The sequence below is a fragment of the Lissotriton vulgaris genome, chromosome 2_1 (genome assembly GCF_964263255.1).
Source record: "Lissotriton vulgaris chromosome 2_1, aLisVul1.2, whole genome shotgun sequence".
Classification (NCBI taxonomy): domain Eukaryota; kingdom Metazoa; phylum Chordata; class Amphibia; order Caudata; family Salamandridae; genus Lissotriton; species Lissotriton vulgaris.
In genome coordinates this window covers 225,083,171-225,106,323 of record NC_141687.1, presented here as the reverse complement: position 1 = coordinate 225,106,323, position 23,153 = coordinate 225,083,171, and the positions used below count along the sequence as shown (strand labels likewise).

General features: G+C 42.8%; 1 protein-coding gene across 1 annotated transcript in view; it reads right to left on the bottom strand.

Moving 5' to 3' along the window:
• The window catches only part of ZZEF1 (zinc finger ZZ-type and EF-hand domain containing 1), a 1,733,356-nt gene that overhangs the window by 1,361,001 nt on the left and 349,202 nt on the right, over window positions 1-23,153 (bottom strand). Inside the window, exon 14 of the mRNA XM_086954803.1 lies at window positions 14,075-14,175. Coding sequence (XP_086810929.1) covers window positions 14,075-14,175 — 101 coding nt within the window. The remainder of the gene's footprint in view (window positions 1-14,074; window positions 14,176-23,153) is intronic.

The following is a 23,153-nucleotide window of genomic DNA, read 5'->3' as shown; positions in this document are numbered from 1 at the left end:
GGGTTCAGGGTCAGTTTTCAGTTTTTGGGTAAAGGGGTATTTTTAGGGTTCAGGGTCAGTTTTGGGTTTTTGGGTAAAGGGGTATTTTTAGGGTTCAGGGTCAGTTTTCAGTTTTTAAACGATATTTTTGCAAGTCGATAATGTGACCGTTGATACTCTTTGGAGTGGGAATAGTATTTTTTACACTTCTGGTATTGTACGGTAATATAATAGTATCTTATTTAATTATAGTATGTTATTATATATATATGTTTTTACAAATATGATTGTAAAAAAATATTTTTATTAATTTAATTTATTATTTAATTATTATAATTTAATTTAAGTATTTTTAAGTATATTTTAGTAATTAAATTTTAATATTAATTTAATTAAACACTGTTTTTAACAAAGTCGATATTTTTTATAACTATATTATTGTAAACGATATTTTGTACTCGATATTTTTGTACTTACCTGTTTGTAGATACAAACTCGATATTTTGACTGTCGATATTTTGTCCACGATATTTTTGCAAGTCGATATTTTGTCCCTCGATATTATTTCAGTGATCCGGCAGATATGTATGGGACATATCGCTATGATGCTTTATCTTACCACTCACGTCTCCCAGCATAATGACCGCACCTCCTCACATGCTTCATATAAAATTGCTTACATGGAATGTCAGAGGCCTTTGTGACACCCGTAAATGTCGGCAAATACGTGCGTATCCTGATAGGTATCAGATACACTTTGCTATGCTTCAAGAGACGCATGTTGATCCGCGCTGCCCTCCTCGATACGGCAGTAGATGGGCTGCGGAGCGTGTGTTCTCCTCTTACTATACATACTCCTGTGGTACTCTATTCTTAGTTAAAAAGAACACACCCTTTATTCTGGGCAGTACTTTCAGCAACCCTTCCGGTAAGAATTGTATGCTCTGGGGTACATTGGGTACACAGTCAGTTACACTTGTCTGTTGTTATGGGCCCAACACTGATGACCCGGTTAACTATACTACCCTTCGGGGACACATTCTGAAAGTGGGGTCTACGCATATCATCGGGGGGGCGGGAGAAGACTTTAATACTGCTCTGTGCTCTTCCACTGACAGGTCAAACCCTTTCCCTAACCATTACACTAAAACTCATGAAACACTAGCCCGATTGCTACCTGCTCATGGGCTTATCGACGCTTGGCGTCATGTGCATCCAGTACGCGAGAAGGCACCTATTATACTGCAGCACATGCTTCCTGGTCGCGGTTTGACTATTGGATTGTATCCTGAGGGGTTGTTTCTTGGAGTATCTCGGTGGAACACTGCTCAGAACCCACTAGGACCATGCTCTGGTATGCAGGACGATTGCGCACCCTAACTTGATCGCCTCCCCACGAACTTGACGGTTAACGCCAGAAGCGCCTTCAAGGCAGAACTTGGCGAAGAGATCTCGATTTCTTTAGGAGGAATAAGGGTTCAGTCACTCATAGGAGTACACTTTGGGAGGCTTTTAAAGTTAAAGTGCGGGGTTTCTGCATAACAAAAAGATTCAGAGTCCTCAGAGATATTCGTCGTAGCCTGCGCCACCTTGAGGGTGAGTTAAAATAACTGGAAAAAGATATGTGGCACTATGCAACCAGAGCTCAGAAGCTAACACTTTGAGATAAACTCACTGAATACACCACCACAGCTGAGCAAGAGGTTCGCTTTTGCAGCGAATACTTCACTGCTCACAGATATGGAGAGGGGGATAGGCATGGCAGAGCATTGGTAATGGAAATCAACTTGCCTCACTTTTCCAATTATATTTTGGACAAAGTAGACAACTCGAGGACATGCCACGGGGACAGCGCCTTGCCATCTTGCATACTGACAGAGTTTTACACAAGCCTTTACCACACTCGCAGATCCGCTCCCCCAGATGTAACTCCATTTCTTGAAAATATCACGTTAGGGTGGCTGGGCGATACTCATAGGGAATTCTTGGTGGCCCAGTTTGAAGATTATGAGTTCAGAGCAGCCATCATGCAGATGAAATCGGGCAAGGCCCCAGGTTCTGATGGCCTTCCCATTGATTTCTATAAGACATATCTTGAACAACTGCTTCCGGTGTTGAGGGAGGTGTACATGGAGGCTCAATTCATTCGAATCAATGAGAGAGGCGCTTTTCACCTCCCTCCTGAAGCCTGGGAAACCTGAGAAACCTGCAGACCACTGCGATTCCCATCGCCCCTCTCCCTCATTAATACAGATGCAAAAATCCTTGCAAAACTCTTACCCAACCGTCTCAGCTTATTGATGGAGAAACTAGTACTGCCTGATCAGGCGGGCTTTATTCCCGGGAGACGGGACTTCCCATAACCTCTGTACTCTGTTCTCCATTCTGAAAATGGTAGACCCTAAATTGGCACTAGTGGCAGTCTTTTTAGACGCCACAAAGGCCTTTGATTCCGTAGAATGGGACTACTTTTTTACTCCCCTTCAATGCATGGGGCTCCCTATAGGCTTCTTAGCATGGATAGGCCTTCTCTATACCTCTCCCACAACAAGAGTTTTAATTAATGGCCATACCTCCCCCTCCTTCTGCCTAACTCTGAGTACTTTGCAGGGCTGCCCCCTCTCTCCCCTCATATTTGCCCTCGCAATAGAACTGACAGAGGCTAAAATCAGACAGCATCATCAGGAAAAGGCCCTCCGATGTTTCCTTCACCCGATTCAGATTTCACTCTGTGCTGATGATGATACCCTGTATGTCAAAGACCCCCAGCTGAACCTTAACCCGATCCTCCGTGAGTTTATTAGATTCGGAGGCCTCTCTGGCATTCAATTTAATTGGGCTAAATGTCAAATTTTTCCACTCACAACTTCCGCTGTGCAATTCCCTACTGATTGTCCTATAGAATGGTGCACCACTGAAGTGAAATACTTGGGGATCCATGTCACCAAAGATTGCGATGAGCTGATGAGGCTCAATTATGGATGTACACTAGACAATATCACCAGCAGGAACACACAATGGCACGCTCTCCCCCTCACAATGATTCAGAAAAGGGGGTGGTGATGAACAGAGTGTCAGAATCCTGATGGTGCAGTGAGCAAGGGACTCATGTCTGAGTATACCCTGCCACACCTATAGTGGCCAAAAACGATTCAGAAAAGGGGGTGGTGATGAACAGAGTGTCTGAATTAAGCAGACCACTCTTACCCAGTCCAAAGATCAGGGCTTGATCCATCACCGTTATTTATCTCACTGCACCATCCCAGCTCAGAACCTGGCTATATGCAAATCAGTCTGTCCCTGACCCAGTGCATCATGGGAACAAGGCAGACTATACTACCAAGGAGACAAGCTTCCGGGGACCGGTTTCTGGCATTTCAGCTGTCGCCGGCCCGGCTTGCTTGAATCCTGATGGTGCAGTGAGCAAGGGACTCATGTCTGAGTATACCCTGCCACACCTATAGTGGCCAAAAACGATGGCAGGACGGATCTCACTCATCAAAATGGTTGTCCACCCCGAACTCTTGCATTTGTTCTTAAATATTCCGTATGATCCGGGTAGGCCCTTTTTCTTTTAGCTCCGCTCGGAGCTAATAAGATTAGTTTGGGGAGGTAAACAATCGTGCTTGCAGTGGGATACACTCACACGACCTTACTCTCAGGGGGGATTTGATGTCCCCAACTTAGAACTATATTATATCTGTGTTGAAGCACACTATGCCCATTATTCGTACCATCCTCCCAGATGCACGCCTCATGTTGCAACTGAACTTTGGCTGTCGGATCCTACCCGCTTGAGCGGCTATATTGACTGGAATCCCACCTCGCATGCCATGCCTGACATCTGTTGACTGCACAGTCATGGCGGGGAGTCGCATTGCCCACCAGTCATAAGCTCCCATATTATATTCTCATCTGCTCCTGCTTATATATCACCCCAAGATGCCTGTCTTGCAGGAAGGAGTTTTCAATTAGGTTAAAACTAAACATAACATTCACTGCTGGGGGGAGCTTTACCAGAAGGGCACGTTTCGCACTTTGCAGCAGTTATTTTGTGATACTCCGCCCTCCCCCATGGATATCTTTCTATATGCATGCCTAAGGCAGGGTTTTAAGGAGTATACGCCCTCCTCCCCTCAAGAGCCCCCTATTATCGCTCCACTGCATCACATCCTGCACACTGGCAGTACATCACATTTTGTCCTCACCCTCTATCATAGCTTATACACGGACGTGGTGTACAGCACCTGTGCATCCAGAGATAAATAGGCAGCTGAACTCGGAAATGAGTACACAGACCAACAGTTGCTGTATTGCTGTACGCAAACTCAACAAGTCTCCTCCAGCAGCCGGCTACGTATTTCTCACTACAAATTTTTGCACCGCACTAACTATACCCCCATCAAACTTCACAAATACAAACTACGTGAAACTGACCAATGCGACAGATGTAGAGCGGAAGCTGCTGACTTCCTTCACCTTGCTTGGGGATGTAGCTCTGTCCTTGCCTACTGTCAGAAGGTTTTCACTGTGCTGGAGCTAATGACCTCCCTGTAACTTACGTTATCCCCTCTTCTCGCACTGCTAGGGCATACAAAGGAGATACCAATGACATACCGCAAGTGTGTCTTATTTACTCTCCTTCTTGGCAGACGACGTGTGGCCTGCCGCTGGGGCAGAGGACGCGTACCCAAAATCAAAGATTGGATCAGTGACATGACACTCTGGCAGGACCAGGCATACATTTATGCCAAACTGCTCCCACTCCCACTCTTGTCCCAACCTCTGGATATTTGGGACCCTTTCAAACTGTATCTCCTGGAGCACCCTGTAGAGACTGGGAATGTGCCTTGATCGCCACTATACTATGGTAATTCATGCCTTAATTATATATGGTCGATGACTAATACGGCTCACCTTGACCATATTGGAATTTTCCTTGATAGTATGTACCACCACAATTGATGTCAGCGTGGCTGGGCTGAAATGTACTGTTTATGTGCGGACTTTGTATTTCAGGTTATGATGAGTGGTCATCTGCTGGTCAAGTTTCATGGTCGCGGGGGTGCCTATCCTCATATTGCCATTATTATGCTGATGTTTCTTCATTATGTTTTTATTTGATTCATTTGTCCTCTACACTTTTTGTTTTTGTTCTTTTTGTTTCCGTTGGTCAATTCTATGCCAAAAAAATTCTCAATAAACAAATAAAAAAAAAATTACAAAACAATATGGCTCGCCTTTACCTAAAAATATGATGAAGTATTGCTCGTCCCACCAATGTGTCTCTGTTTGCACTGCATCTCAAACACACATTAAGGTGATAGTAGGAATGCCAACCACTGGAAATCGCTCTAGGTAGCATTCCAACCCATCGTTCTTTTGGCCACCATGACAACTCAGTTCCAACCCAGCCATATGCATCTCAGTAGTGAACCTGCACCAATAGGAACAGTCCTTCCCAAACTGCCAAGCCAAGTCCTTAATAAATCATAACTCAAGCAACCCAAGACCGGTTTCACCCTGATTGGGGCTCATCAGTTGGATGAAGTTTGGTCCAGTGAGCATCGGACCCACATCTCAGCATACCCTTGCCACTTAGGGCTGTGCATCAGGGCACAGAGGTAATGGGAAGAACCTTTGCAATTTGCAAATGCTCTGGAAATTGCTTGGGGTAGCAGTTCAATCTATTGTTCTTTTGCACACAATGTAACCTCAGTTTGGCCAAGGGTATGGCAAAACCTGGGTCCCTTGCCCACTGTGCCACTGTAACAAGCTGCATCCAACTGACTAGACCCAATCAGGGTCTTGGATTGCTTGTAGTGATAATATTCAATATAATAGGGGAGAGGATGTAGCCTAATGGCTAGGGCAGTTGACCTAAAATCTGGGGAAATGGGTTCCAGTCTCTGCAATGTCACTTAACATCCTGTGATTCTGGGCAAATCACGTAATCTCCCTGTGCCTAACAAAAATGAATGTGCCCTTGTGTAACGCAACTTGTGCTTATGTAAAGCAGTAAGATACCTGATACACTCAGGTCAAGCTGCGCTATATAAATATAAGAGAAAAAAAAAAATATATATATATAGATATACACAATACACTGTCTCAGCACCTCCTTCCGGCGAGCCAAAGGACAACCCGAATCCCAATACTTCTGGCACAAAATCTTTAATTTTGGAGCCGCAAAATCTGTCTGCCCTTGTTCACACATTTATCACAAGTAACACTGCAACCCAAACTTAAAATGAAAGGGTAGGTCACTAACGCTGGTCGCACTATCTGCAAGCCTACAGGATGAAAATCTATATATATGTATTGATAATCAATAAAATTGGTCCCACAACATCTCTTGTCAGCCATAGATGGATTCTCCAGGTACTCCTGCAAACAGGAAATTTCCAGTCCAAGTTTAGAAAAAATATATACTTTTTGGAACCCCTATTTTGTGAATGCCAGTCAGTCAAACAAAACTTTATTTGATTTGTTAAAACCTTAAAAGTACATTCCACATTCCGTGATAAGAGAAAGGACAACAGCAAAACATGGTAATATTCAGCAGGAAAAAGAGCAGCAGCATAACAAGATAATATTAAAACCACAATTACACCTCAAGATACTTAAAAATTAACTTCTCTTGTTCCTTTTAAAACAGAGTATTATAACATTTATTTGTTAAAATCGCTAAAATGTCCTATATATACCTTCTTCAAAATGCAGTTTTTACTACTATTATCCCTTAGTATCTCTACCTTTATTCAGGGATAAGGGCTACACTATACATGTTCTTCTGCGCATTTGAGGAACCACCTAACTTTGTTCATATATTTCCCCAACGCGCAGGCTATATCTAAAGTCTCCATTTCCACCAAAAGAGTGGCAGCTTGCATTCTGTGCGTAATCTTATATTTTTTAAAAATCGGACATAAAAACTCCTTTCGAGAGTCTAAAAATCTCGTACAATCTAATGAAATATGTAACATATCACAGGTGGTTCCTAAAGTGCAAGTGCATTTCCCATTACTTCCTATCATTAAATTTCGAACCCCGTTATTTGCATAGCCTGGGTTTATGCCAATTCGCATTTTCAGGACTTCTCGCCTCAGACTATGACTAGGTAACCGGTCCACGTAAGGGAAGTGTTGACTTCTCTCCCAAGCCACTTTCATGTGTGCTACCGAGGTCTTTTGAGCAAGGTATTCCCGGTCATAACTACGGGACATATTGACCCCCAGAGTCTTTAATTCTTTTTTCCCAAATATTATGGGGTCTTGCGGCAAACATACCTTCAAATCTAGCACCCCATAAGCCTTGCTTATTGAGGCTCTTACCTCTTTTGCCCAGGGGAGCTCACTATTGATAATTTCCTCCTTAGCCCAATGGGAGACTTTAGCAATTTCCCCTACTCCCAACCGCTGCCAGAAGCGTACAAGGCTCATACAAACTGTAATAGCCCAGGAGGTTATTCCCAGCTCCAGTCGTGCTGCCTGCACCATAGAGGATTTTGGCAGAGCGAATAAGCTTTTTAATATATTTCCCTCTTCACTATCCCAGGAGGTCTTACCACTGAGATAAATAACCTCGGCTCCATACAGAAATTGTGGGGGAACCATTGTTTGATAAGCTTTTAAGACCGGTCTATCTGACCTTTCACCATAGGTGTTATTAAAGCTTTTTAGGCCTTTGACCGACGCCAGTGCCCTTATTTTTAATGCTTGCAGGTGTGTATGCCATTTCAGGTTACCTGAGAACCACATTCCCAAATATCTATAGTTGGTCACCCTCTCAAGCAAGGTTGTGCCAAGATACCACGAGAACTTCACTTTCCCTCTCCCAAAACATACTATTTTGGTTTTATCCATATTTACCACTAGTTTTTTACTCGTACAGTAATCTTTAAACCTATTGAGTTTTCTCTGGAGGCCTATCTCCGTTTGATCCATTATTACTAGGTCATCGGCATAAAGGAGGCACGATATGTGCCTTCCTCCCAACTTCGGGTTCGCCCCTCTGACATCTCTTAATACTTGGGGTAAGTCAGCTAAAAACAGGGCGAACAGCAGGGGGGCTAGAACGCACCCCTGTCTTAAGCCGTTTCCAATAGGGATTCTCCTGGTCAGTCCTCCATCCGTGTCCAATATTATCTGTGCCCAATTTTCTGTATGTAATGCTTGGACAAGGGCCAGCAGGTCATCCTGTAATTCATACCCTATTAGTGTTGACCACAGCTGATCCCTGTCCACAAGATCAAAGGCTGCACGGAAGTCAACGAAACAGCAGAATAGATTACTCCTCTGATCAATTGACTTCCGTGCGATGGACCACAGAGCAAAGCAATGGTCAATCGTTGAGTGGCCTTCTTTGAACCCCCCCTGCTCTGGGGGTATTATCTGTTTGTCTTCCACCCACTCCTTTAGAATCCCTAGGATTACCTTAGAAAAGACCTTTTCGCCTATATCCAAGAGGTTTATTAAGCGGTAATTTTTAGGGGTGTTTACATCACCTTTTTTATGGATTGGCCTAACAATAGCCCCTTTCCAGTTTGCAGGGAATTCACCTGAATTTAGGATCCATAAAAACATATTTGAAAGGAACTCTGCCCACCATTCTATGTTTGTTTTTATTATGACAGCTGGCAGGTTGTCAGGGCCGGCTGCCCGTGTTAGGTTTAGTCTAGATATTATGGTTCTAATTTGATCTGGGAGAAAATGGGTTTTTAATTCTTCACTTATTCCTGGCCAGGCATTTACCATTATTCCCTCCCTCATTGGCCATTTCCCGTAAATTTCCTCTAGATAGGCCAGCCACTTGTCCTCTGGTACTGCGCACTGCATGGTCCCTTGTGCTTTCCCCATACAGTCCTGTATTAGCCTCCAAAAGCCTTTCACATTTTTGTCTTCAATTGTCACGAGTAAATTATCCCAACATTTGTCCTTAAAACACCTTTTTTTATCTCTAATAACTGACTTATATTTTAGCTTCATTTTTTTAAGTTCTGATACCACTTCCTCACTATAGTTACCTCTGAGTCGTCTTTCTTGTTTCCTAATTCCGGCCTTTAATTTCCGGCATTCGGCATCAAACCAGTGTTTGTTATTATTAGGGTATAATGTCGCATTATTTACTGGTTTTTGGTTATTGCACTTTAACTTAATCCGGAGGCATTCCACCAATTGCCTTATTATGCCCTCGTACCAGGCTATACTTCCTTCTGGTACAAGGTTACCCAAATTCACAGTTAGCTGATATGCACTTAGTTTCTGTATATATTCCTCGGTGATTCGTGTTGTTAACCGCTTGGGGTATTCTACATCTACTGATAACACTTTTTGTCTTTGCGGGTGGCTATTTACCTGAAGTTCAACCTGCAGTGGATAGTGATCACTACCCTCCACCCCCAAAATTTCGAACTGTTTGATAAGGTGGAAATGCCAGGCCTGTATGAATACATAGTCTATGGGGCACATTTGTTGCCCTACCTTAAAGGTACGCTTCGCAGGCCTGTCTGCTTCCTTTCTACCGTTGGTACATACAAATCCCATAACCCCCAACAGTTGCCCGAGCTTATCATCTTTACTTGAGGTTTCACAGCTGGGGAATTGTGCCTGCTCTATTTTATATGCATCCAACAAGTCCTTCAACCAAGAATCCATTGATTTAGGATTCAATTTATGGTTGAAGTCTCCCAATATTACGAGCACATCCTTTGGAAACCGGTTACACACCCCATCTAGGTCAGTTTTTAAGTGTTCCAAGTCTGCCTTATATTCATTTACTTTCCCTTTCTGAATATATACATTTATAATGCATAGGCTTTCACCCCCCAACATGTTGTTTGTTGTTCGCACTCTATTGCCCTGTGCCCAGTTACACTGTAGTTCCAGGGGTTCAATGTCCTTGGCAATCCTTGTAGAAATCAGCGTCATCAAACCCCCTGAAGGTCTACCCACCGTGTTCCTTTTAGCGGCTTTTACATAATGAGTGAAACCTACCGTAGCTGGGATTTCGCCACACAGCCAAGTTTCCTGGAGACAAACGATATCGTTTTTCTTCAAGATATTTTTAAAATCTTCCTGTATCGCTATTCTATTGTACCCATTTATGTTCCAGGTCATTATTGATAGGCTGTGCGGCGCTCCTGCTTCCTAGTCGATCTCACTCATAAAACCATCTTCCTCGCTACTCATATATGCCAGCTCTCTGTATCTGTTCCCAGCAAGTACTTCTTCCATATCCCACCTTTGGTCATTGGGTCTTATCGTGATTTCTAGGGCGTCGTTGGTACCTCTCCCCAGATTGATCATTTTTATTTGTCTGTCCCCTAGAGCTGCGTGATTTCTAAGGAAAGGAGTCCCTAACTTATCCGAGAATACATCCTTCCTTTTTAGTATTCTAATGCCTTCCCTTAGCATCTCGGACTCTGCCTTTTCTATAGCATCCTTTATTAGGGCTGAGTGGAGTAAAACCTTAGTTATTTCCTCCCCCTTACTGTTTACTGTGAACCCCACTTCTTTTAGATCTTCAGTGCTAACATATCTTAGACTGGGGCACTTTCCAAATGAGGATAGTAGCTGGGAGCGATTCAAGGGGTTTAATTTCTTAGTTCTTTTTCCCCCTTTCGCCTGTCCTATTGACTCTACAAATATCCAAGTGTCAGTGGGTAATACTGTCTGTTGATGTTGGCGATTCCCTCCTATTGTTACTCCCCTTAAGTGCCTACTAGCTTCTTCTCCTCCCCCTTTTTTGACCCCTTTCCAGTTACTTGGGTGGGGTCCCTCCGCACTTGGGGACATCTCCCTCTCCCGCTCTACTCTTACACTCTTTTTCACCCCTGGGGGATTTCTCCTATTAACCTTTTTGTTCTCTGCCATATCCCTCCTCATTATCCCCTTACGTTGTACCTCATGTCGGCTGCTATTTGCCCCTTTCTCTACGAAATCTAACATTTTAGGTCCTTGCCTTGCAATCTTATTTAATGACTTATATATTGGCGTTTCCCCCCCCCCCCTGTGATCCTGGTACTTTTTTGGGTAGCAGCTGGGTCGGGCCTTAATCCCTTTCCTTCTCCTTGGTATATTAGACCTTCTATATCTCTCATCCCCATACCTCTTTATAAGCATGGGGCGGTAGGATACATATTCTGTTGGTTCATTCTCTGGGGGGCTAGTCACCTCTTCCACTTCTTCCCCCCTATCCACTTTATTATCCTCCTTTGTTTCTACAGGTCTTACAATTGAGGGCATCAAGTTTTTAATCTGTGCTAATTCCCCATTTATGCCCTTAAATTGATCACCATGCCTTTTCAGAATGTCATTATTTAGTACTGTAACCTCCAGAATGCCCTGCAGAGTCTTCTGGAGCATTAGCATTACTTCGAGCATGGATTGGCCGTTAGAACCCGTCACCTCCAGGCTACATAAGGATATGCCGGATACATCTAATCCAACTGTTTTTGGGGGTCCTAGACTCTCATGATCCTTTTGACAGGGAGCCTCCCCAGTAATGTTCCCTTCTCCCAAGGAGTCACTACAGACTACTCGTTCTTCATTCACCATATCTGCACCTAAGTCCTGGGTGCAAATCGACTGAAACATCCTTGGGGAAGATGATAGACGCGGTTCCATTGGTATCTCAGCGATATTAAAGTCAGTCTGATTTAAGGCCTCTGTGCTTGATGCGGCCGGATCCTCGATAGATTGCGTGGTCTCAATTTCAATTGTGTCCTTTTCTGCTCTCTCTTTCCCCATGAAATGTTTACCAATAAAATCCTTAATGGTTTTTGATACCACCGACCCCCCTTTTGCGCCTGTTGACCTGGCAGATGCCGGCGCTGGCTGCGGGGTTGTGCTTGAGGAAGGGGTTGCTCTGATGGATATTGTTCTGCCAGCAATTGGTGTTACCATCTCATTATTTACCATCTCATTATTTACGTCAGCCAAACCTTTGGGTGAGCCGGTCGCGTCCACTGTTCCCGATTTATTTGCAGTTTTTTTACTATTTCTTACCACTCTGCGTGGTTTAGTTTTCCCTAGGGCCATTGTTTTTCCTGTGTTCTTACTTTGCGTTCTTCTTCTCAGCTTCCCGCAGGTTACGGAGGGGTTTCCTTCACCTTAGGGCTTTCACCACTTATTTGGTGCACAGCAATCCCCCACTCCGCATAAGCTTCCCCTGGATAATTATTATTTATATATCTGTATGTTTATAAGGGGAAGTACAATGTTAACTTCACTTACCTCTGTTTCTATGAGCCAGCACTCTTTCCTCCTCCTCCCCACTTAGGCTCCTATTGGTTGTTCCATAATGTTGCCAATTAGCAGCAGCTTTATATTAAATCATATGCTCCTCTCTGCTCCACTCTCAGTTCTGGTCCAGACGTTGACCCTTCTTGATGGAGGCACCCAATTACTTTCCTGGATACTGTTCTGGTCACTCTCCTGGGGTCACCACATCTTATACGCGACTCCTCACGCTGACCTGGGCCACACACAGCCTCTAGACGGCCGCTGGAGGTGCAGCGCTGCGCTCCCTCGGCCCCTCGGCCCCTCGGCAACCACCTTTCGCAACTCCAAAACTTGCCGCCTCCCGAGGAATCCGGCAGTCTGCCAGGGCTCCAGCTGTGCCCCAAGTGAACCCAGCACCACTCCGGCACCGGCTGCGGCGACGATGGCGGTCACAGCAGCGGCCGAAAATCGGCCGGTAAGCGCGCCCACGGCAACCCGGAATCGGAAGTCCTGGAGCGCCACCTGGTGGTGATCGAAAATGAGGACGGGAGGCTCTGCAGCGCGAGTGCGTAGGATCGGCTCAGAAACAGAGGAGTTTCAAAAAAGCCTGTTGTAGCACTAGAGGATGGAGTTTCCGTTCTTGGATCACACATTCAATCAACAAAAAGAAACTTTTCCAATGCACAGCCCACATCTAACTAAGCTTCAAAGTCACATGTGTTTCCACATGACCTAGTGATACAGTTGCAAAGCTTTGCTGCACAGCCTCTTTCAATAGTCTACTGTTTTGTTTATGTAAAACTTGGTTATACATATGCCTGTAAACAGTTGGAATGGATATAGAAAAAAGGTCTTGAGTAGAACATCATTTAGTTACAGAAGAACAATATGTCAATTCTGTTCTGTTGGAACACAGAGACTTCTCATTTGGCTGTCCCCTAGGTGGATTCTAAATCAAAAAAGGGTGATATTAGTTACTATGGCAAAAATAGGATGAGGAGCATGTAACCAATCTCACCACTGGAGTTTTGGGCACAGAGCAGGTGTTACATAAACCTCTTCTGCCAGACAGCTGTACAAATGGATCCATCTGTCTCTCCAGTACCATAGCAGTATCTCAGATACAACCAAACCAGTGGGATGGGGGGGGGGGGGGGTTCTCAAAATGTGGTTAGTGCTATGAACACTGTGTCTGATTGAACCCTCTATCTAGAATAAGCTCTGTCTAGAGGATAATATCAGCCACAGTCACTCTACACTGACCACACGTTCAGTCAAGTGTCTGGGACGCATAGTGATATCAAGATCTTAATATGGTACAGTTGTCTCCTGAAATACCTTTCTATCCCTTGGGGAGTTTCCATAATTGTCCCAGTAAGATTCGTTCTTTAAAAAAAAAACATTTTTTAATCTACACTTAAGTCATAAGTACGGACTAGTCTAGCCAAAGCCGGTGGGCAGAACTATTCAATACTCATGAATAGACTACACAGATTTAACATACTACCGACGTAGTTGCCATTTAAACATCCATTTTTAAGATCTTGTTTCAGAAAAATAAAAGACAGCATTTTATTCATTGTATATATTTTTTTTTTTAAACCAACCTTCAGAAAAACTACTGCCCACTGAAGTATTTTACTGATCAGGTTACAATCCCACATATACCAAATAATGAATTGTATCACAAAAATACATGGTCACATTGGAAATCAAGATGAATCCGATATCAACAGTTAATGAGCTGCTCACGTCAATCATGACCATGATTTCAACACTTACTAAAACCAACACTGTGTAAAAAAAATGTATTTCATTAGCTTTCAAAGCATGATAATCAGTAGAACTGGTACAAAAACATCGAGTCTTACTTGTGCTGTTTTAGTGCACTATACAATTTCCAGAAAAGTTCTAAATCCAGCCCACTGAAGTCCAAAAATGATTTCTGTTGGGATATGTTGTCCCTCTGTCCCTGTAGTAAATGGTAGAAAGCAAATATGAACAAAATAACTGGAAATAGTAGGTTGGTAATTGAAATTATGCTACCTCTTAATCAACATTTCAAAACACTTACTGGATTTCTACGAAAAATTTGACTTCCATATATAGCTGTAAATCTGTGTGACACTCATGTTTTACTATTGTAACATCCTTTGTTCCCTTATTCAACAATGGCATTTAATGTCATTCTTTCATTGTTCTTTGGGTTACTTTAGAAATATCCATTCATATTCATGGGGCATTATTATGGATAAATAAATACATCAGCGGATAGAACAACACTGTTGAGAATACCACTTCACTGGGTACTGAAATTCTGTTCTTTGTACATTGATAAGCAATCGTCCTTCTATAGTATATATTCCTTATCTGTGGGTAGTGTTGATACACTTTTCACAATTCAGACGCAAAACTAGCATCTAATACATGTTCCTTCATGAAGGCTCTAAAGACCTAGCTGTTCCAACAACTTATTGACTCAGTACATATGCAAATTAACCCTATCTGAATCTGCAGGGCTAATCGAGCATTGACATAACAGAGCTCATCAAGAGTACATTACAAGTATTGCAAGTCTGAATTGAGAAAAAGATAACTGACTTTGTATGGTGCAGGTGAGATTCAACAATTGGTTGCATAAGAATGACATGAATATGTACTCCTTTAGACTCACAATAATGGAAGATTGCATCCCATCCTTTAATGTTTGTTGCAGCTACTCAGCAGTGTAAAAATGTTTTGTCTGTAAAGAACTGAACATTTCTTATAGGTTGCTGATAATTACCTACCTTTATGAAATAAATGAGGGTAAACAAGCAAAAAAGTGCAATTTCTAGCATGAATTAATCCCTTCGGCGCTGCGCACATTTTCTCCCTGTGCGGGCGATTTAAATAGTGGGCGGGATCCGGATGGCCCCTGGCCATCCTCTGCACACGCACCGTGACGCATGACGGCCGGGGGCCATCATGCGCACCGAAGGGGTTAAGCAGTTTGATTTTCGTTTCAAGATTCATCAATATGTAAGTTAGTTTATTAATGCATAGTTAATTACATACATAACATTTACAAAGAGGTATATCAATTATTATTGTGATATTACAGCAAAATATTGCAACAGATATTCACATTTCAAAAGGATAAAAGATTTAAAATTGAAGCAAAATCTCATTTCGATTTGCATCCTGCGGAATTTCACAGAATAACAATGTAAACCTATTATAAAAGGGAATACAAATACTGCAAGTCATAAGCATACACAAGACTGAATCCAATCTCTTAGGGGAACTTTTTTTCTAGTATTTGTAAAGTGCATACGTGCAGTGCAAAGTTTTGCATAAAGTGTGTCTAGTTTGGTCATTAAAACCTTACATGCACCTAAAAGCATGTCTAAACTTTAAGAGTGCCTACGTGCAGTGCAAAATCTTTACATAAAGTGTGTCTAGTTTGCTACTTAAAACCACAGCATGCACATACAAACATCTTGCATACAATCCAGATACAAATTTATAAAACATGGGCCAAATCCTCAATAAACCAGTCTCTGATAGCGACATAGTTGCTAAAAGTCAGATACTGGATTTTACCAACTCCTTGGCTGCAATATTCAGACATTTTACTATCTTACATGCCGATTGCACGGGAGCTCCCTTCAATAATATAATAACGGCAGGTCAACTTGACCTAACTTGCAAATTCTTAATGTAGGTCGTAAGAGTCTTCGTCTCTGCACTAGCAAAGCTGGTCAGGGACACAGCAAGTGGAGCAAGGATCTGTTTACATGTCCACAAAGCCGACATTCAGGAGTTGTCCATTGCGGTTTCCAAGAAGGCGTGAGGTTTTTTGAAGCAAACATGCCAAGTCGTAGAAGCAGAAGGTCATGTTTCTTATGCCATGAAAAATGCATGGATAAATACGGCTGGGAACCAAAGCTTCATATGATGGCAAAATACCCCAGGCGTGGTTTTTACTGGCTACTGAAATCTGTCTATGGTAAAGGATAATAATTTGATCGCTTTATTTGTAATGCACTTCAAAAGGTGTAATCCATGGAGTTGTCCCTCGGGTTTCTAGGGTGATGACTAGCGTAGGAGGGTATTACATTCACTGCTTTTTCTAAACAAGGTAGTTTATAATTGCCCTCCTTCAGCTTTGTTGGAAATATCTAAGAAGTCAATACTAGTGGGATTGTATTGGACTGTGAATTGAATGTCTTATGATCTACCATTCAACCATCCATGAAAAGTTTGGAGGCGGCTTTGAGGTCGATTATCCACATATGGATAATTATGAGACCAGCTTAAATTTCAATGAAGGCAATCCATACCAGAATAATATAGCGCTTTGGAATCGTTATATCGACGACGTTCTCCTGATTTGGACTGACCAAGCTTTCATGGATGGTTGAAAGGTAGTTTATCCATGTATATCACTTGTATGTTACTGTTTTCCATTTTGTGCATTGTTGTGCTCCATATATATCATGGTGATTTCTAAATGTTATGAAATTTTATCTATTATATATCATGCAAATGCAGGTATGCTGTCTGAATACATACACTCATATAGATACGTATATACAATTGTTATCAACATTGACCATATGATTTTTTCTATTTTGCTGCCTCCAAATATGCTTCCTATTTTTTTTTATTACATTTTATTTATTAAGTCTCCTTGAAACCTTGTCATGCTTATATAGAATATATAAACACTTAACCTCCGTTAGTAGTTTCAAATCCAAAACTTTGGCATAAACCAAATGCTTTAGTTACGTTCACACGCAGAGGCCAACTGCAGCTAACGGCTGTGCAAGAGACATGACCGCGTGCACGGCGACTCGTGACTATTTCAAACACAGTCCCCGGGAATCTTTCAGAGACGCAAGACGCTCCAGGATATTGTGTTTTACCTGACGCAATCACTCTCCCTCCCGAGTGGGCAATCTCATTCATAAAATCCTGCATGTCAGTCATCCTAATTTTGGAAGCTTTCTACTTTTCAGATTTGAAATACCAGAGTCATTTGGTTATGGACTACTGGCTTTTAACAGTAATTGCCGAGCGTCATCACCTTATTTGGAAATCAGAAACCGCTTGGTTAAGTTTCTGGTGCATACACTATCGGTCCACTTTGTGACCCCCTGTTTTTAGCCTATTCTAATCAGTAGATGTGCCACTAAATTTATGGCACATCCAAGCCTTGCATTATTCCTGGACCACAAAGAAATCACCTGCCCAATCCCAAGGCCTCCCCACGCGAATACCAACTGAGGGGTTAAGGTGAGCAATGGTGCTATAATGTTTTGTACCCCATACGGCTACACTGTGCATTTATCGCTGGATCTATGTAGTTACTGACTGGTTTCCTTTGATCAACAATTCAGGTTGCTCCTTTAGCGTCCTGATGAAGACCCCATCCCAAGGTTTAACTGGCCTCTCCACCCATTAGGGGTCGAAACGTCAAAACTTCCAACTATACCTACCTACCTGGACTGGGAGTATTATCCACATCTGGATATCACCGACTGTATCGCGGTATCTTATAATTGGGGAAAAACTAATTATACACATGCACCTGCAGACATGGTCTAACTGAATTGTTTGTATATATTTCCACTTGAATTTCCTATTCTCTTCTTATCTACTCACAATGACACTTATCTGCACTTACTTTCTACACACTGGAGCAACTGTATTATATGATTTTATATAATTACTTGATATTCAATACTAAAATCTTGAAATTATTCATTAATGTGTTTGAGAATCGTGATATTGGGTATAATTTATTTCATTATTTGAATACTCCCCATTGGGACTATCTGTGTTTTTGTACAATGTCCAAGTATGGTCTTTTAGTGCGGGAGCAGGAGTGTAATCAAGTGCTTCCAGTTGTTCCTCCGGTCTCTGGAGAATCGGATATGGGAAAACAGTAAGGTCTGAGTTATTTTTCTGTGTGGTACCTGACCTTCTGTTAAAAAGATGTTGACATATTTGTTTCGATTTTTTTCACCTTTTTCTCCTGGATTTTCTCAATCGCTTACGGTCTCCTTTTTGAAAGTGAGGGTCTTGGGCTTGTGGCTGGTATCACCTCTTCCAGTTCAGTTTGCATTGCAAGGTTTGTCGCTAAAATATTAACAGAGTGGTTCATTTGCTACCCCTCTGGTTCCTGGGCCAGATTTGTGTGGTGCTCCACCTGTTGTGACAGTTTGTGTGCCGCTCCTGTTGCCTATGGGCTATGACAGAGGCCAGGATCTAAGCTGACGCACAGTTTGCAAAACGGAAGCTCTGTATTAGAACCCTTTACTTCATCCAACAGTTCTGAGAGGATGCCAGGTATTGTGGCAAGGGACTCCATAGTAGTGGAGCATTCACAAGTATGATATGCATAGGCTTTCCTGTTTTCAGTTTTTATTTTTGGTAAATTCTGGTGGGGTTTTTTCAGTGTTTTCAGGTGATTTCAATAGCTTAAAAAAACAGTTATCAGTGGTTACACATTTTCGCGCCACTAAAAACAACAAAAAACTTTTTTTTCTGGTGTTTATGGAACATTTTGCTTTTATTACTGCTTGCTTTCTGCACTGATAGACCATGGAACATAGACAGTGTACGTATAGTGTATATGAGGTCAAAATATATTTGTGGAAATTAGGCTTATTGTAGTACACCATAAAATATTTCTTCAGTGAGTCTATGGTCATGTGCGCTCGCTCTTTCCTTCCCATGTAAACGTCTGTGAAAAGGCCCCCTCAACATTGGCACTTGAGACGACAACGCCAAAACAGCCAGTACACAATTTTTTAACTCTGGCCACTGACACAGCTTTCCATGCCAATACTTATGCACATGAAGATTGTGATCCTCATGGCAGGTTCTGCAACATTTGCATTGAGCTGGAAATTTATACCCTCAGAGTTATTGAAGCAGTCAAAAACGAAGCAGCACTTTTGGAACTACAGAGGAAATTCCCCTTTACTGAAGGGATCTAGAACTTGTACAGAGTACCACAGTGAGGTTTCATCGACTTCAAATGCCATTGGTGATGAAGGGACATTTCTATGCATCATTGCAAGCCATTTCTCATACAATGTAAAATAAACGTTCCTGAATTGCTCTCCAACATTGTTTTGCTTGCGAAGTGGCAAGCACTCTAACATGGAATATGTTGCAGTGCCAAAGTCACTAAAGGTCTCGCCCAGCCTACTCTCAAGGAGATGTTTCACATACACACCAATTATGCTGAACACTTGGCATACAAGGGTTTTTTCAGACTCTAGTTTTTTTTAATTATAAATACTACAGCAGTAATGTTTTCCTGTAAAAATCTAATAATGCAGCAGAGTGCACTTTTTTCACATCACTATCTTTATGCGACCAAAGAGCCTCACATTTCTTGCCCTTGGCATCATCACTCAGCAAAAATTCAGTAAATGGTTGCCACATGGATAATATAGCATACATAGCCCCTTGGGCTGAGAACCATCAGCTAAGGGACACAGTTGGGATGACTCTTTTTTGATGCCAAACAAAGTACAAAATTATAAGTATTTGCATTTTAGTTCCTGTGCATAAGAAAACTGCACCAGAATGGACTAAAAAGTCAATAGTATCCCTCATTAACTCTGAAGATTGTAAAGATCCTTTCAGCATACCATCTAACAAGTGGCAAGGATTTCCTACAGGGAATCACTTCAGCTCGGGCATCAATTTTGACAGGTCATCATACAACTTTTTCATATACGTAGCAGAATCTCTGCAAATACAAACAATATCATTCGGATCTTTGTTGAACTTGGAAGGAACCTTTTTTGCAGGGCATTCCAAGTGACACTGTGTTCCATGTTTTCCAAAAGTCTGGTGTCATGTTTTCACGAACTATGCCAAATGCTAGGTGATCGCACTTGTCACTATACCTTGCATTGAATGTTCAGAGCCCGAGGTGTTGGCAATTCACCTACTATCAATACTGACCCACTAGAAACTGTGGGCTGATGTATTAGGGTTTATACCCATTCTCTGTGGGTAAATGCAATGACACATATTGAGAAAGATTCTCATGAAGCCAGCCATTTTACCTATAAGTGAAAGAATCAATTGCAGCCAAAATATCAAATATGATTTTGATATTTCCTCATTCTCTACAGTTTATAAAATAATTAAACACAACCTAAAACATGTTTCTAAACCCTGCATCTTCAGACCAAAGACCACAAAACTGAAAAAAAGCAATATTAAGACAAAACAATATTTTAGTGACATCCCTAAACAACAAATCTCAAGCAGAATAATGTTAGCCCAGTCTTTCTTACTGCTAGCTTGTATAAAACAGTTACATTGTATTGGCCCCTTCAAGAAGGAAATAAAATGACTTTTCACTCTCTTTTTTCTTTCTTTGAATGGCATTTAGTTGGTGGTTGTGCAGGTGTTTTTTCAGTGTTTATATGTTTTTACTGGTAAGGGCTATTTCTCTTTCAGTGGGATTTTCTCAGTTATTATAGGTTTCAACCTAAAACCCCACAGCCTAGATATGCAGTAGATGGATTGTGTTCAACTTTTTAAATTCTAGTTTTCAACTCCTGTAATTTAAAATCAATCCTCTGGACGTGCACTGCAAGTGCATTGAGTAAATACACTTCAGTGTCCAACTTATCAGCATGGTATATTAGTCCTGAAAAAATTACCTCCGTAGAGCTTAATAACGGAAGCCAAATGGTTATATTGAAGAGTTGTTGTGTAGTATCGGCCACTGTCAATTATGGGAAATTGGATGCTTGTTCCATTTGTGCTCTCTTGCCCTCAGGGAAAAACCAAGCTGATCTATTAGGACTGTAGCCCCCCCCCGCCTCCCCTCCCCCCCAACGATATTATTACCATTTGCACCTTCTTCCTCTAAGGTTTTAATTGCCAGCGATAGCTTGATCTCGGATAATAAAAAGTTAGTTATATTTCCGGGCAAGAGAGGGAGAAGAACAAAATTTGTCTGCCGTGGAAACGTGTGATTGCACGGAAGGACTTAAGAGCATATTGAGCCACATTGCAAAGCCTTCATTGGCCTCCTTCATGATCGCGTTAACCCAGAGGACCCAGATGGGTGCTGGTTCACGTGCTTGGGGTCTTTAGGAGTTAAACCCTCATCATGTTGAAGTTCTTCATCCCATAACAACTCCGAAGCAGAGCAGTCCATAGACAGGCGAGGGCTATGAGATCGCGTATTTGTCCCATGCACTTGGTACTCCACCAAATGCTGCGTCCTAGATGGAATGTCAAGTTGTGTCATTGTGGGGGTACAATGTTGTATTAAACAGTTGGTTCTGAGCTCCCTTCCATCATTCCTACAGCCTCTGCTCAGCGTGGCACAAATAGAATATGCTGTTTGCCTTTGCCTGTAGGTGGATGGTGCTCCTTCGCTGTAGGTAGTCCTTTGTTACATTCCAGCCCCATATCTGCATATGGAATAGGGCTGGGCGGAATGCTTTTACGAAAGTCATTTTTGTTTTTCTGGGCCCCCGTAGCTTCGATTGGGGTACTGTTATGTTGTAATAGTCCTCCCAGGACTAGTCATTGAAACTGGTGGACTGAGGTGAGTCGCTGGTTTCTCCTTTGCTCCTTGTTTCTTATTTACCTGGGGCTGAGGCGCCCCACATACTCTTTTAGGTCTCATTTTTAAAAGGACTGGAGTTTGGCAGTACCTGACATTTTTAATTTTTGCCTTTTGAAGACCAAGTGAGTGAGTCAGTGAAAAAAGTGTACACTGAAGCAACAGTTCTCGATGTAGGGAGCACCAAAGGTCGAGCATGCAGCACCTGAACCTAGTCAGACCGCTTCTGCACCAACCCCGGCTCAACCCTTGACAAAATAGAGTCTACACTTACCCACTGTGCTTTTATCTCTGTGCTGCTGACATTCTTTCAAAACCTTCTTGAGCTGATCTCACCAACTCTCCTCTCCCGCATCGCCTCACCCCATGAGTCCTCTCCTACTGTGTGCATGGGGCGGCACAAGCACGCTGTTTGCATAAAGTGTACCAAGTGGTGCAGGTCTCTTGGGAAAGAGTATTTGACTATCTTCTTGTCGGCTGGGCACCGCCTCACCCCTCCATTCCAGATTTGTCTCTATATTTAGGGGGAGGGGGCACGAGCATGATCCCTTGCCCAGTGCCACTCTGCGGTATGGCCCATGGTGCGCAGGGCTCAAGACGGCACCAAATCCTGGTTTGGACACCTCTGAATATGCCCTACATACTTTACCTAGCAATGACGGGAGCCCTGGCACTGTCTCTGCTGCTTTCACTAATGCTGATGCTTCTTATGCTCTTTCTGTTCCACAGATATGTCTCCAATTCACTCATGGCTTTGCAGAGAGTGAAACCGGTAGGCGGTGGACATGATTCACTGAAGAGCTCACTGCCCCAGTACCCTAGCATCCCCAGGTTTAGCTGCCTCATCCTGCCAAAAACCTCTACCACTGATATTTCTCCCCCTTCAGAGCCTGCCACTTGCCTCTTGCCACTGACATTACTCACTGGGGCATTGATGAAGGACGTTGGTAGCTCAAGAGGGTGTTTGAGGGCTGGGCTGCTGCGCTGTAGAAAGTACAATATTCTGCACACTGTTGGTCGCTGGTGCAATAGAGGGTGTGCGAGCCCTGCGGTGTGGTGGTGTAATGCCTACCCCTCGCATAGCTGCTATTCCCGCTTCTAGCAGACACGGCAGGACCGCTCTACCACCTCCTCCCCTTTTATCGCTGTTCTCTGTGTGCCGGGGGAGATGGGAGGGGCTGGGGCTGGCGATGACAGCAGCGTGCCGATAGCATGTGGGCTAAATGGGGCAATGCCTAAAATTAGTCAGAGGTTAACCAAGGTTGCCTAGGAGCCGCAGTCTGGCTGGTCTGGCTCCGGGAGTTACCGCCAACTGACCTGCCATGCTCTTCGCTGCAGCCCGCTGCCGCCCG